General features: G+C 48.5%; 6 protein-coding genes across 6 annotated transcripts; 3 read left to right on the forward strand and 3 right to left on the reverse strand.

Annotated features, from left to right (window-relative positions):
* Positions 1-43: 43 nt before the first annotated feature.
* MCYG_03814 (cytochrome P450 2H2) lies at positions 44-1,788 on the reverse strand (the record flags this gene model as incomplete). Its single annotated transcript, XM_002848262.1, has 4 exons — positions 44-418; positions 494-816; positions 880-1,513; positions 1,570-1,788. 4 exons carry the CDS (start codon positions 1,786-1,788, stop codon positions 44-46), a joined length of 1,551 nt encoding a protein of 516 aa, XP_002848308.1.
* A 1,213-nt stretch (positions 1,789-3,001) lies between these two features.
* Positions 3,002-4,891, forward strand: MCYG_03815 (fatty-acid amide hydrolase; the record flags this gene model as incomplete). The annotated part of the gene is made up of 6 exons (XM_002848263.1): positions 3,002-3,280; positions 3,303-3,747; positions 3,809-4,212; positions 4,274-4,478; positions 4,549-4,728; positions 4,776-4,891. The coding sequence occupies 6 exons, from the start codon at positions 3,002-3,004 to the stop codon at positions 4,889-4,891; spliced, it is 1,629 nt and encodes a 542-aa protein (XP_002848309.1).
* A 1,030-nt stretch (positions 4,892-5,921) lies between these two features.
* On the reverse strand, positions 5,922-7,824 carry MCYG_03816 (importin subunit alpha-1; the record flags this gene model as incomplete). The annotated part of the gene is made up of 3 exons (XM_002848264.1): positions 5,922-6,830; positions 6,913-7,422; positions 7,588-7,824. The coding sequence occupies 3 exons, from the start codon at positions 7,822-7,824 to the stop codon at positions 5,922-5,924; spliced, it is 1,656 nt and encodes a 551-aa protein (XP_002848310.1).
* A 539-nt stretch (positions 7,825-8,363) lies between these two features.
* Positions 8,364-10,413, forward strand: MCYG_03817 (telomere-binding alpha subunit central domain-containing protein; the record flags this gene model as incomplete). The annotated part of the gene is made up of 4 exons (XM_002848265.1): positions 8,364-8,624; positions 8,681-9,620; positions 9,679-10,078; positions 10,143-10,413. The coding sequence occupies 4 exons, from the start codon at positions 8,364-8,366 to the stop codon at positions 10,411-10,413; spliced, it is 1,872 nt and encodes a 623-aa protein (XP_002848311.1).
* Positions 10,414-10,840: 427 nt separating this feature from the next.
* Positions 10,841-12,510, reverse strand: MCYG_03818 (C-x8-C-x5-C-x3-H type zinc finger protein; the record flags this gene model as incomplete). Its single annotated transcript, XM_002848266.1, has 3 exons — positions 10,841-11,529; positions 11,783-12,125; positions 12,199-12,510. The coding sequence occupies 3 exons, from the start codon at positions 12,508-12,510 to the stop codon at positions 10,841-10,843; spliced, it is 1,344 nt and encodes a 447-aa protein (XP_002848312.1).
* Positions 12,511-12,903: 393 nt separating this feature from the next.
* MCYG_03819 (signal sequence receptor alpha chain) lies at positions 12,904-13,866 on the forward strand (the record flags this gene model as incomplete). Its single annotated transcript, XM_002848267.1, has 3 exons — positions 12,904-12,975; positions 13,042-13,484; positions 13,575-13,866. The coding sequence occupies 3 exons, from the start codon at positions 12,904-12,906 to the stop codon at positions 13,864-13,866; spliced, it is 807 nt and encodes a 268-aa protein (XP_002848313.1).
* Positions 13,867-13,924: the final 58 nt, after the last annotated feature.

The following is a 13,924-nucleotide window of genomic DNA, read 5'->3' on the forward strand; positions in this document are numbered from 1 at the left end:
TTCGTGTGTGTATACATGAAGCAATCCCCTAACCAAAAGATATCTACAAGTCTTTCGTTCTTTCGTCCGATTCTCGGATCCATTTATCCAGCATTGCTCGATCACGGACCCTGAACCCGACCTTGAACGGCCGAGGGTCTAGAGTGAGCGAGGTCTTGTTGTCAGTGCACTCGATGGGATCGAGGACGGGATCGTCCGCCCTGTCTTTGGCGGGAACAATCGTAAAAGCGGAGATTATACGAAGGAATGCAGTGAATAGTTCCCGGTTAGCGAGATGTGAGCCGGCACACATACGACTGCCTGCGCCATATGCATAGTGCGGTGTACCCGCCCCATCAGAGACATCGAGATAGCGTTCTGGTCGGAATGCGAAGGGCTCCTTGAAGTGGTTGGAGTCGTAGTTGGCGGCGTACGCGTTCTATATGTTCATTGGTTAGCGTTTTCTTTCCTGGTTTAACGTGGTAAAGGGGAAGATAAAGAGGGGAATGCTTACCATGAAAAAGGTCGTGCCGGCGGGTATGACTGAGTCCTTCCAGGTGATGTCTTTGATACTGACACGAGGAAGGCAGATGGGAATCACGATGAAGAAGCGGAGGACTTCTTTGACCAGGGCTGTGATGTAAGGGACTTTCTCCTCAACAAGGCATTTCTCCCACGCATCTCCGTCCGGGTAGACCTTCATGATTTCTTCATAAGCACGAGCCTGGATCTCCTGGCCGTGCTCGGAGGCCAAGTATGCGATGCCCATGATCAGGTTTCCGGGGACAGTGTCAAGACCAGCGGACACCATGGTCAAACAAATGGATTTCCGCTCCGCTTAGCCCACAAATCAGTTTAGCAACGTTTTTAAGAGGCCTCGAGAATGTGTGTTCGACTCACCTTCGTTGAGTTTTGCTTCAGGGTCTTTGATGATGTTACCCGTGATGCACGGTTTATCAGTTCCCTTGGCTATACGGTCTGTCAGCATCTCGAGCAACTTGCTCATGTACCTGTCCCGGCGCTCCCTAAATTCGATCGACTGGGTGTTGCTGGTAGGCCATAGACGTAGGAGTGGAATATAGTCCTGCCAGTTGTTGCTGGTGCTTCTGAAATTGCTGACCGCACGCTCTACCGTGACGATCTCCTTTAATAGCTCATCGTCGATGCTGCCGTCAATACGGATACCGTAGTTGAGAGTTAGGCTGGTGTTCAGAGCGAAACGCTGGAAGTAAGGGTTGGGGTCGATATCGACTGCCCCGTCTTTGCTGTCCGCCAGCAGTTCCTTGATGCTTGTGGTTGACTCTAGGTCGATGATGGGCATATAAGACTGTACTGCGGGGCGGTTCAGCGCAGTTGCAGCAGCTTTGCGGCGTCTCTTGCACGACTCGTCCCATGGCGATGTTCCAATAGTGAACCCTTGCGAGCTAGAAACGACGGAGTGGAATGTGTGTAGCTTTGGGCGCGAGATCATGGACGACTGATGCGTTATCCACAGGTACTTGACCGAGTCGAAACTGTTGGCAAAGATCACTCTCTGTATTCTACGAATTAGCCCTCTGCATTAACTATAATTGCATGAAGCACACTCACCCTGTTGCCCAGTCGAACCTGGAAGACCGGGCCATACTGCTTCACCCAGGCGGCCGCCCGTTTGGCATGCGAGTCTCCCAGCTGGAGGAGGTTACCGAACATGGGAACCCCAGGTATCTCCGGGAGATTCTTGACTTTGGCAACATCGGTCTTGTTGAAGTACTTGAGGAGCAGGTAACCAATAGCCACCAGAGCTATCACTATCGTGTGGGCGGCCATCTTTTCATAAAAAGCGCAGACTATAAAATACCGCTTCAACAAGCTACCATTGGCATAACCAGCACCTTCGACTTCTTGAGACCAAAAAATTCGGGGAAAGGAGGCGGCCCTGTTTGAATATTAATATGTCTATCCCGGAAAGTAAGAAAAGGTGGCCACGTCCATTGGTGCCCGCCAGCATCCAGCTGCATCACCACAGCAAGCATACACACTTCCACTCCTCCAAAGTGCCGATTCCACATCAGCGAGCAAGTGATTGGACGAACATCTCCATGCAGCATCCCGTATGGTGCGGAATCTGTTCCGCCTCCACCTTTTGCCCCATGCCCCTTTTACCGTAGAGTAACTGGCTGGGGAATGGTTGGTTGGGCTCGGAGATCACGTCGAGGAAGTACAGTGGCTTTTTGGGTGGCCAGGGATGGAGGAGCGACGGACCTAACGTCCAGTGAAGCCATGGTTTTCGGGGAAGAGAGTCATGCTCGGGCGTTGGAGTATCACTGGGATAAGAGTCAAGGGGAGCTCGGAAAGCTGAGGATGTGTATCAAGATGGCTGGTCGGGGTGCTAGGAGCTGGGTGCAGTCTGCTACGACGCCTCTACCCTGAACACGATGCTGATGGCAATGGTAGCTGTAGATGCTTCGACCTCGCAGAGCATCCTGGATAACTAGTGACGATATAGCCTCTCAAGGTTAGATCTCCACATAACCCCTAGTTCTCCATCGGCAAACCACATAGCAAACTCCATCCATGGATGGTATAAGAATCAGCAGCGAACTCAAAAGAGTCTACGGTCTGATTCTGCATCATTTCTAGTCTCGGTCAAGGAAAAGTTGAGTTGCTTATTTGCGAAACGTGTTGAAGCTCTTTTTATGGCTTTCTCGGAGATATAAAAGTCGTGGCTGTATATGTGTACATAACTAGCACAATGCATAACTGTACGAGCATGCTTCGTATAACTAGGTCGTCATCCTAAAGATAATAGATCTCTCGGGCGTTTCGCCGAAGAGACGCCCTTGGGTTATCCGTATGGCTGATGGCGTCCATGTAGCGGACAAGAGGCCGAGTTCAGCTAACGAGAGCCAGCCAGTTACACTAGTTCCATCTCAGCCCCCTCATAACGGTTTTACCGACGGGCTGGTGGCTATAAGTATGGACGGGCTGTTTTGGACGGACGTTGTTAGAAGATTACTAGTATAATAGAAAAACACTTACCATGACAAAGACGCAGTGGCAGGCCATCAGTGCCGCAAAGCAAGAGGCCTTGCTCGCCTCGATTCCCCCGGAATGGATGATTGATGCAGACATCCTGCCGCCAGACTCACAGCAAGACGTCTCAGCCTGGCCTGAAACCTCTGGATGGTTCGGCAGGACAGAACTCGAAATTACTTCTTCTCCAGCGGCCGTCATCCTCGAGAAGACGACTTCAGGGGCCTGGACGGCCGAGTCGGTTGCTCGTGCGTTCTGCAAAAGGGCCGCCGCTGCTCACCAGCTTGTATCTTCCCATATTCCCAAAGGAGAGAGATATCCGGACTAACGTGATATGCCAGACAAACTGTCTCTCAGAGATTATGTTCCTTGAGGCCATCAAGACTGCTCAGGCCCTTGATACCCATCTCGCCACTACTGGCAAACCGTTGGGACCGCTACATGGCCTCCCGGTCTCCATAAAGGATAACTTCAACATCGTGGGTAAAGACTCCACGCTCGGGTTCACTGCTTGGGTCGGCCAGCCGGCGACGTATAACAGTACCCTGGTCGATCTGCTGAGGAAGGCTGGCGCTGTGCTCTATGTTAAGACGAATGTGCCTACGGCTATGATGATTGCAGAGACGGTGAACAACGTCTTTGGTCGGACTACTAACCCCTTTAACCGCTTTACCTCGTCTGGAGGCTCGTCCGGTGGCGAGTCAGCCTTGATCGCATTTGGTGGAAGCCCCCTAGGTGTTGGAACTGATATTGGTTAGTGTCTTCACTACCTGTCTCTCATCAAATCCAACAAGGCTAAATCACACACATCCAGGTGGTTCTCTGCGTATACCCGCTGCTCTCACTGGTATCTTCACCCTTAAACCTTCCTTTGGCCGTTTCCCCAACTTCCAGACCAAATCGGGCCTCGCGGGACAAGAATCTGTTACTAGCGTCAACGGGCCTATGGCACGAGACTTACGCTCCATCTCTATCTGGGCGGAAGCGGTCGTCGGCTCTCAGCCCTGGATGACCGATCCCAAGTGTCTCCCTATCCCCTGGAGACAAGTCGAGATCAAGAGGAGTTTGAAAATCGGCATGCTGTGGAATGATGGCATGGTCCGACCAACTCCTCCCGTCAGACGAGCTTTGAAAGAAACCGCAGAGAAGTTAAGGCTGGCAGGGCACGAAGTTGTCGATTGGACACCGATAGGTCATGCGCAAGCTGCTGATATCCTGGTACGGTTATCTAGAACATACGATCTTCTACACAAGCCCTACCTAACATCACCCCTAATAGGACCGTTTCTTCCTCTCTGATGGCGGGAAATCGGTTGAAAAGCTACTTGCCATGTCTGATGAGCCTATTCGTCCAGAGATGGAACGATATGGCCGTGCAGTCGACCATGGCGTATATAACCTATGGCAGCTCCACAAGGAGCGAAATACACTGCAGAAGGACTACTTGGATCGATGGAACGCTTTAGACCTTGACGCCATATTAGGTACGCTCATACCATTGCGTCTTAGAGAGCTGTATGCCGACTGACGTTAATGCAAATCCAGCCCCAACAGCACCGTTTGCTGCTGTCGAACACTCTAAATTCAGACACGTTGCTTACACAGGTGTATTTAACATTCTGGACTACCCCTGCATATCATTTCCTTGCAATGTGATTGTTGACAAGGAGGTTGATGTATATGCTGCTGGAGAGGTGCCATTGAGCAAGGAGGACTCCTTGGTACAGAGTGAATGTATGTTCTTCTCTTGCTGCCCTATTCTTATACCTTGCTGATAATAGATATAGATAACCCTGGTGTTATCCACGGAATGCCTGTCAGCCTTCAGCTAGTCGGGCGTCGTCTTGAAGAAGAGAAGGTAGTAAAGATGTGTGATGCCATTTTACAGGCACTATGACTATATGCTTCTGGAATACTTCGGATATAATTGGCTCATGTTACGTGTATTCTTGGAGTTAGTACCAGTAGACGGGATGGCAGCATTATGTACCACTATCTTTACCGAACATCCATTCTCATAACTACTAGGCAGGTGATTTAGTGATGAACTTTCCAGCATTTATTGAATCAACTAGCATCTCCACTACACGCTGTTAATTTTTTTTTAGGGAGCAAAAAGGGGCTGAGTGGTATCATCGATACCAAAGATCAAGACATAAGGGCGGAATATAAGGGGGGTGGGAGGTAAACCAGTTTCGCCATCGAGTGGCGAAGTTATTATAATCGGAACACGGAGGGATGAATATAGTAATCTGCTGCCATCTTGTTCTGTTTGCAATAGGGTGCTTTGGGCTGACAAGATGATATAAACACAGCTTTGGGTGGCTGCGTTGGGCTAGACCTGGGCTCTGGGGTTAGGGATGAAGGGTTGGAATACGAGAAGAGACACTGCGAACGGTGAAGAAGAGCGAGAACAAAAGGGACAAGCAGGTGGGGGAAAATCCACATTTTGCCTTAGAAAAAGATTTTTGGTAAATACACTCAGAAGGCAATCTCGAGTTTAAGAACTGGGGTTTGTGGTAGAAATATGGGGAAGAAAGGGAGGAAGAAAGTTGCGGAAAATGGAATGGGGAAAAAAAAGAAAAACGACGCCTGTATGAATGAAACCTGCTAGGGGAAGATGTTGATGCAAAGAAATACCAAAAGACATTTGGGGGTTACATGACTGTGAATCTTGTGTATCATGATATAACGTTCATTACAAAGGTAAAGAAAAGGGAATCAATGACGAGGGGGATAATATGGAAATAATATGACTGGGGAAAAGGATCAGGAGGAAAATGATGCAGGGAGATAGATTTCAGGACGGTAGCAGATGGGAAAAAAAAGGGGGGGAACATAAATATCATTTCTGCTGATGGTAGGACTCCGTCGAGAGCTAGGGAGGAAAACGAAATATTCGCCAACAGGATGGTCGACTATGTCTTTTACATATCCATGGAGTCGCCATTGGCAAAGTTGAAGGTGCCAGTAGACTGCTGGTTGGTGCCAAGGGCAAACCCGGTCTGGGTTTGCTGGGGCGCAAGCTCATCAATATCAGCACCGGCTTCATCATCATCCGAGAAGTATTTCTCGATGATGTTGTATGCCTTCATGTAGATCTCCTCGTTGGCATTGTTCTGGCTATCGTGGATCTTTTCCATGCCACCGGCCTCTTCAATGAAGAGAGCGTATCGGTTGATGTTGGCTTCGGGACCCTGGCCAGCCTCCTTGTCCATCTCGCCAACCTTGAGGATGTTTTCTAGACCATCGAGAGCGACCTGGATGATCTTGTTGTCTGGACAGGAGAGGAGATCGCAGAGGGGCTTGATGCATCCTTGGGAAACAAGGTACCGGATCTGATCTGGCTTCTGAAGACCACCGGAGGTTGCGTTGGAGATGGCCCAGCAGGCCTCCTTGCGGGTCTTGAAGTCTCCGTGAGAGAGCAAGTGAATCAGTGGAGGGATTATATTGGCGTCGATGACGGCCTGAATCTGTGTTGGGTTGCCAGCGGTGATGTTGGAGATGGTCCAGCAAGCCTCTTTGCGGATACCATCCTTATTTGAGCTCAAAAGTGAAAGCAGAGCAGTGAGGGCACCGCAGTTGATGATGACTTGGGTCTGGATATCGTCTCCGGTGACAATATTGCCCACCGACCGTAGGGCGGGGGTCTGGACCGATGTGGAAGCATGCATCAAGAGCTCTACCAAACGGCGGGGAATACCGGCCTCGATAACGGCCTGGATCTTGTCGTTGGGGCCATCAGAGAGATAAGAGATGGCCCAACAGGCATCGATAAGCACTTCGTCATCGAGCATGTAGATGAGCTTCGACAAGATTGGAAGAGCTGGGGCGATCTAGGGGTGGTTGTTAGTAAAAAAACATTGCCACTACAGAGTGTCCAAACAGTTATAAATGAAGGGCCAGAGGTTCACGTACGGTAGGCCAGTCTGGCTGGGGAGTCTTTCCTCTGCAGAAATTGCTCAGGGTCCAGGTGGCATTGCGAAGCATGGTCAGCTTTCTACCATCACCGAGCAAGGTGAGGAGAGGACGAAGAGCACCGGCACCGAGGACGAAGTCACGGCATTGCGGGCTGTCACCAGCAATATTTCCAAGCGCCCAGACAGCCTGCTCCCGTACATCAGGCTCATGGCTGCTGAGGAGCTCAACGAATATGGGGACAGCTCCGGCTTCGATGACTACCTGGGTCTGCTGCGCCGATCCAGAGGCGATGTTGGTCAGAGCCCAGGCAGCTTCGAACTGGACAAGAGTATGGGGGGATCGTAGGAATTCGACAAAGCGGCTGACCACGCCGGTTTCGATAACACGTTCAATTGGGGGATTCCTCTCCTTGGAGAGCAGTTTTCTGAACTTGGTGGTGGACTGAATCTGCAGTTCAATCTGGTCTGAAAACACACCTTTGACCATCTCTGGAAGATCCGCATCCAACTATACCGGAATACATCAGTTAGTCTTGCAAATAGAATAATTGCAATAGTAGCAGCAGTAGCAGTAGCAATGTCAATAATGATATAGCCCCCCATCGCAGTGGTGTCATGGAAAAAGTCGAGCGCCAGAGAGAGGACAGAGGTATGAAAATGAACGCAAGCATACCTCAGTTTCGATAGGACCAGGTTCATCGTCGCTGTCTTCAGGCATGCGGCCATCACCGACCCCTATTCCACCCTCGCGAGTGCCGATGCCTCTTCGTTTGGCGAGATTCTCTTCTCTCTTCTGCTTGCGGATCTCGACCTGCTGTTCCTCACGGCGACGACGGAGCTCATCCTGCTTAAAGGTGCCCTTTGCCTTGAACTGGGTACGACGATGCTCGGGGATGTAGCGTTCAGCCATGTTGGCGGCTTGATATCGATTCACACAGCTAGTTTTTTTTTGGTGGTGAGGGGCTGTCCCTGTTACAGATGTTCGAGCCTGAAGCGCGAGTCAGATAAGAAGTCAGCGTGAAGAAGAGAAGAGAGAGGACGAACAGCCTCAAAGAGAGCTAACCCACAGCCAGATATCGTTGAGAGAGAGAGAAAGAGAAAAAGTAGGTGGTAGAGAGAGCGTTTGCAGCGTGGGAAGTTTGGTGTGTTAAAAGAAGATGTTTTGGTCGATGGTGGGTTTGTTGATGGTTTTTTTTTAGGTGGGCTTTTGGCTTGGCTCTAACATCTGCTTCTAACCGCGCACTCGTTGCAGCAAGATGAAAGACTGAAGAGATGATCGAAAGATCAAGAAGAAGAGACACACAAACGAGGAATTGAGATTTTAGACGAGTCAGAAACCCATCTGAATGGTTGTCTGGCTGCGTTTCTACCATGGTTGACTCGAAGTTACAGTAACTACAATATACCACGAACGAGAACTCAAGCAAGCTGTTGATATACCGATAGAGGATGCAGCCACCTCATGGCTTCGATGTTGTTGCTACTGCGCAGTCCAAGTCGTATGGGCCGGTCAGTGTCATCGCCGTCGTGGTGGACGCTCTCAGGCCGGCTCCAACGGCCGGCGCGTCCTACATGTGTACCTTTACGGTCAAGGACAGCGATCTTGCCTCTGAGCCATGGAGAGGACTCAAGGTGAAATACTTCCATGAGCGCCAGGAACATCTCCCGGCACCAGAAGAAGGGGATGTGATTCTGCTGCGGAACATCAAGGTTGGTTTTCACGCTATATATATGTGTGTATCGTTTTTGACACTGCTATAAACCAGCCTAGTATTGTCAGAGGAGCCCGTATGTGTGTGTCTTCGCATGTTGACAACGTCTGCTGGAGTCTGTGGAGGAGACAGGGCCGGTCAGCCGTGTATCTGGTCAAGAACAAGCCTGGTACCTCTGGTCCCACTGCAGAGGAGAAAAAATATGCGTTGTGGTTGCTCAACAGCGGCTCTACGCAAGGTACTTCTCGGAGCCAGCAGAGCGAGGCTTCAATTCCTCGAAGGCAGCATACTCTAAGCCATGAGGCGACGACAGGTCTTCCGAGCCGCAAGTTTTGCCTGCTCAAGGATGCTGCGTTTTCCTCCTTTGTTGATATTACTGGCCAGGTGGTTAAAACGTTCATGGAAAATGATAAATTCCTGCTCTACGTCACCGACTACACCTCCAACAAAAACCTGTTCAATTATACCCTTCCCACCAAAAGAGATGATGACCACGAGTATCGCTACATAAATGCCCAGGGAAGTAGACAATGGCCTGGGCCGTTTGGCACGATGACCATCCAGGTCACCCTCTGGGATCCTCACGCTAGCTTTGCTCGGGAAAAAGTCAAGGTGGATGACTATGTCTCGCTGTGCAATGTCCATCTCAAAATGGACAGGTATTCCGGTCGGATGGAAGGGGCTCTTCATACTGATAAGACTTACCCTAACAAGGTCCAGGTATATGTCATCAACGACCACGACACTGATGCCCATGTCAGAGAGCTAGTGGAACGGAAACAAGCCTATTGGCGAAAGTTACGCACAGAACTCCCCAGTGCATTGGGAGAGGAGGAAGATAGTACACAAAAGCTGCCCAAGGAGAGGAAGAAACGGAGTACACCGGAAACTAAACAGAAAAAAGAGAAGGAAAAAAGAAGGACGGAGAAGCATTTAGATCAGCCAGAACTCTCCCGTCCGGTTCGTACTACAAGAGATGAGCTTAACCCTCATAGTATGGATTGCCCAGACCTACATGTATCATCATTGATCAATCTAACATGCATTTACAGTACGAGCATCATACACAGCCAAGCCTTGCCGACTGATCAGAGACATCTTAGATCCCGATACTCATACATTCAGGGGTCCTGACGGTGTCGAATTTCAGCTACCTTTCCAAAACGTTTGTTACCGCTCATCCGTCCGTGTGGTCGACTTCTTTCCACACAGCTTAGAGGATTTTTCCGTCTTGTATAACTTAGACAACGCAATACGTTCCCCAGACGGAGGAGACACATCCGACGATGATGACCCTGATGCTCGCCGGAAATGGGAATGGCGATTTTGTTTCCTTGTTGAAGACGGTGGTCCAAACACCCCGCCTCTCCCACGGGGGCAAACGCGAGAACGAATGCCGCTCTTTGTTTCTGGTTCTGATGCAGAGTTCCTTCTTAGGATGGACGCCGTGAAGTAAGTGGCCATGATCTCAGTCTTATCCCCTTGATATTAATGTAACTAATTTGTATCTATATAGTTTACATAACAACCCGGAGATGCTAGCCCGACTTCGGGAAAAGTTATTCCTTCTCTGGGGTGATCTGGAGGAACGAAAGAGTGCAGACATAGATGCATTCTATGCGGGACGGACAGATGCTGTCTCTGCAAAGCCGTTCATCTGCTGCATTAAGGAATATGGTGTCAAGACTAGAAATCGAGAAGCGTTTGCAGATAGTGACAAGGAATGGAACCCTCGTTCTTTAGGATGGGAACGACGTTTTCAAATGTTTCACACTACTATATTGTGATTCTTTCTTTTTCATCCTGGTAAGTTTGTTTCTTTGTGATATCCTAGGAGTTCTGCCACACTTCTGATCTACATAATACCCCTTTTGCGTTTGTTTAGACTGGTGTATGCAGTCACTTTCAGCCTCAGCATCTATTTATATCTATAATCTAGACGATATATAGGATAATCTGAGGTGGTTAAAGTCTATTTTTGAAGTTTCTGAAAGTTTAAAGGGTTGATTGATATGATTAACTAGCTAATAAATCTAGCAATTAAAAAATTGGCTTAATTGAGCGTAAAGTTGCATATAAAGAAACCAAATACAAACACCTCGACCATAAGATACACGAGATATGAACAGAACCCGAGCTATTAGACTGATAAAACCAAATGGCTTCCTAAAGAATGACAACTGATACTTAACTAAACAAGATATCGAACCCCTTTCAAACCTTGGTAAGCTTAACAATATTAGTATCAACACCATGGGCATCGGCATCAAACCGACAGTTTGATCCCCAATAGCAATCCTTCTTGCCAACCTCACTGAGAGGACATCGGTGACCGTAAATACAAGTGGCATCGTCACATTCGGTGCCGAAATGGCAAGGTGTCATCCTTGCCACCACTTGTAAGACAATTCGTTCTTGTTTTCCAAGCTTGTAGTCGTGTGTATGATAGCAATTGGGGTTGGGACAATCGCCCAGAAGGAAATATAAATTGCATAGTTTCAACTTCTTCACACGGTTTAATTCGTCTTTGGGTGCAGCTTTAAAATCAATTCGATCGACTCTCTGGCCGTATTTGTTACGTTCAATAACAGGTGGGGATGGGGTACTTGGCTTGGACGGGGTTAAATCTTTGAATGTTGTATTTGCGCTAGCAGCGATCGTTGACGCCCAAGTTGTTGGTGCGGTACCGCTGCTGCCAGATGTAGCTGAGGCAGCAGAAGTAGTAGTGGCTGTTCCGTTGGAATTAGGCGGAGTTCTGCTCACCGCTCGAGTATTTGACAGTCCCGTATTCGATGATGAAAACGAGTTTGCTGTGGTGCCAGAGCCCTCCCATGTATGACTAGGTAAAGTGACTATTTTTGATTCTCGGAATAGGTTGTCAAACTTCGTTACTCTATATGAGCCTATGAGCGAGGCAAGTTCTCTTTCAAACGGAAATCCCTCCAATAGAGTTATTCTTCTCGTTAGTTCTATATCAGCTAAATTATCTTCAAGGAGGCGTGCGTAGCCGTTATCGTGGGAGCAGCCCAAGAATATTTGCTGACAGTGGCAATTGAATAGATTCAACTTTAGAATCTCTAGTGGCGGAAAGAACACGTTAGCTTGTCGTCTAAAGACATAAACTGATAATGAAGGAAATAGGGTCGGACAGTATACCTGCAATTTTATCGTCTGCTCTATCCTTACCGCTCCCAACATCGACAAAATCAAAGAGCAATCTGCCCCCATTAAATCCACGAACAAAAGCCTCTAAAATAGAAGGCTTATCAATAATTCCAGCTCTAAAGAGCGTTTCACCTAAACCGCGGACATTCGCATATATTCTTGCCACGATCTTGGGCGAGTGTATGTTGGTGAAGGTCTCGGAAGTGTAGTCACGGATAGCTAACCAGAGCTGATTCGCGGCATCTTTCCCACCTTGTTCTCCTTGCTGAACCAGTGAATCCTGAAATATCATGCCATCGCCATCTATAAGTGCAATCACAAAAGGCTCTTGGCCCTATTTGAAGATTGGCTATTAGCTTGGGATGAATGCCATTGGAATAAAAATGTCCTGGAGGGCACAGGTGTACCATGGCGGATTTGAACCTCGTCAGCTGTTCCATAAGCTCCATTTCGTGTATTTGCACTTCACGATTAAATTTGGCTTCCCTATCATGGTCGAGTAGCTTTTGTCGATAAGCATCTTCAAGCTCCGTAATTCTATTTAGTAAATCCTGCAAGAATGTCGAATTAGAATTCAACGTGCCAACTGAAAATTGTTGTAAAGCATGGTGCCAATGTAGGAATCCAGAGCCAAGGATACTAACCTCTATCAGATGATTTTTGGTTTGCTCAATGGCTTTCAATTGCTCGTACCGGTTGAAGAACTCCTGAGCAGACATCTTCAGTGATTTACAAAAGAATATATTAAAGACAGGAAGGAAACAGAGAGAGAAAATGTGGGCACTGAAGATTTATCTAGATCCCCAGAGTCAACACAATAAAGGGGAAAAGGGAGGTTCCCAGTGGGTGGTAGTGGTATAAAGAACGATGCTGCTATCCTCCAGGGCGCTTGCATTTTCCGTTTCAAAAAAAGAGATGAAGCGCGCTAACGAAGCCGCGCGGGTAACCGTCTGCTGACTCAGCGATATTGATTTTGTATACGTGGAGAAAAATGCTGGAAAAGCCACACGAACACTACAAGCAAACATCGCACCGAAACTCATCTTCACCACATTCTTCCCCGTTCTTTTCTTCTCTGTCGTTGCCGTACTCCTGGTACAGCTTCTGTCAGCATGGGCAAATTCTCCTTTCTCTCCCTTGCGCTCCTCGCAGCCCAATCCGCCTTCGTCAATGGCCAGGGATCTGTATGTTAGCATATATATCTAAACCCAGACGTCATTTAGCAATTGGCCATTAGCTAACGGCAGTAGGCTAACGCTGAGGAAAAGACGGAGGCTCCGGCTGACATTCCCAAGCTGGGAGTGACAGTATCAACCACATTCCCTAAGGCTGAGGTGTTTGGCGTCAAACTCGTCAATGGCCAACCTACCGAAGCGCTCCTCCAATTCTCTAACACTGACCCAGAACCGGTGACCGTAACTGTTATCGGAGGCTCTCTTTGGACTATTGAAGCCCCAGGAAAGCCATCCATTAATATTCGAAACCTCACTGCCACCCCGTACGGCATGGACATCCCAGCGGGAGACCAGATCACCCTCCCTTATATCTTCACGAATGAAATGCACCCTCAAGATTTGACATTGAACCTTGCTGCTGTGATCAGTGATAGCAAAGGGATCATGCATCCGATCACTGCCTACAATGGTACCGTCAGCGTCGTGGAGCAAGATACTAGCATTTTCGACCCACAAGTGTAAGCATCAACCGTTTTGAATTCTGTTATACATATCGATAATATTTATTTTATATCCATTGGTCGCTAATATACCTGTTCATATAATAGTCTTTTCCTCTATGTCTTCCTTCTGGCTTGCTCAGCGGGATCTGTGTATTTCTTCTATACTCTCTGGATTGCGCCTTACTTCCCCCAGAAACGCAAGGGTGGAAAGGGATCGGATCGCCCCCGAAAGTCCGCAGGTGTCTCGTCCTCCGTAGATGCAGACCCGGCCTCTGCTACTGACGGAGCCCCTTCGACGAAGACATATGACACCGAATGGATTCCGGCCCATCATATCAACAGGCCCGAAGCCCGAAAGGTCAAATCCGGCTCTGGCCGGGCCAAAACTCGAGGATAAGCATATTTTCTTGGAAGTTCGGTTTAAGGCTCTTGGGATATTAGGAGCATATGCTTGG

Source organism: Microsporum canis, genomic scaffold (assembly GCF_000151145.1).
Source record: "Microsporum canis CBS 113480 supercont1.3 genomic scaffold, whole genome shotgun sequence".
NCBI lineage: Eukaryota > Fungi > Ascomycota > Eurotiomycetes > Onygenales > Arthrodermataceae > Microsporum > Microsporum canis.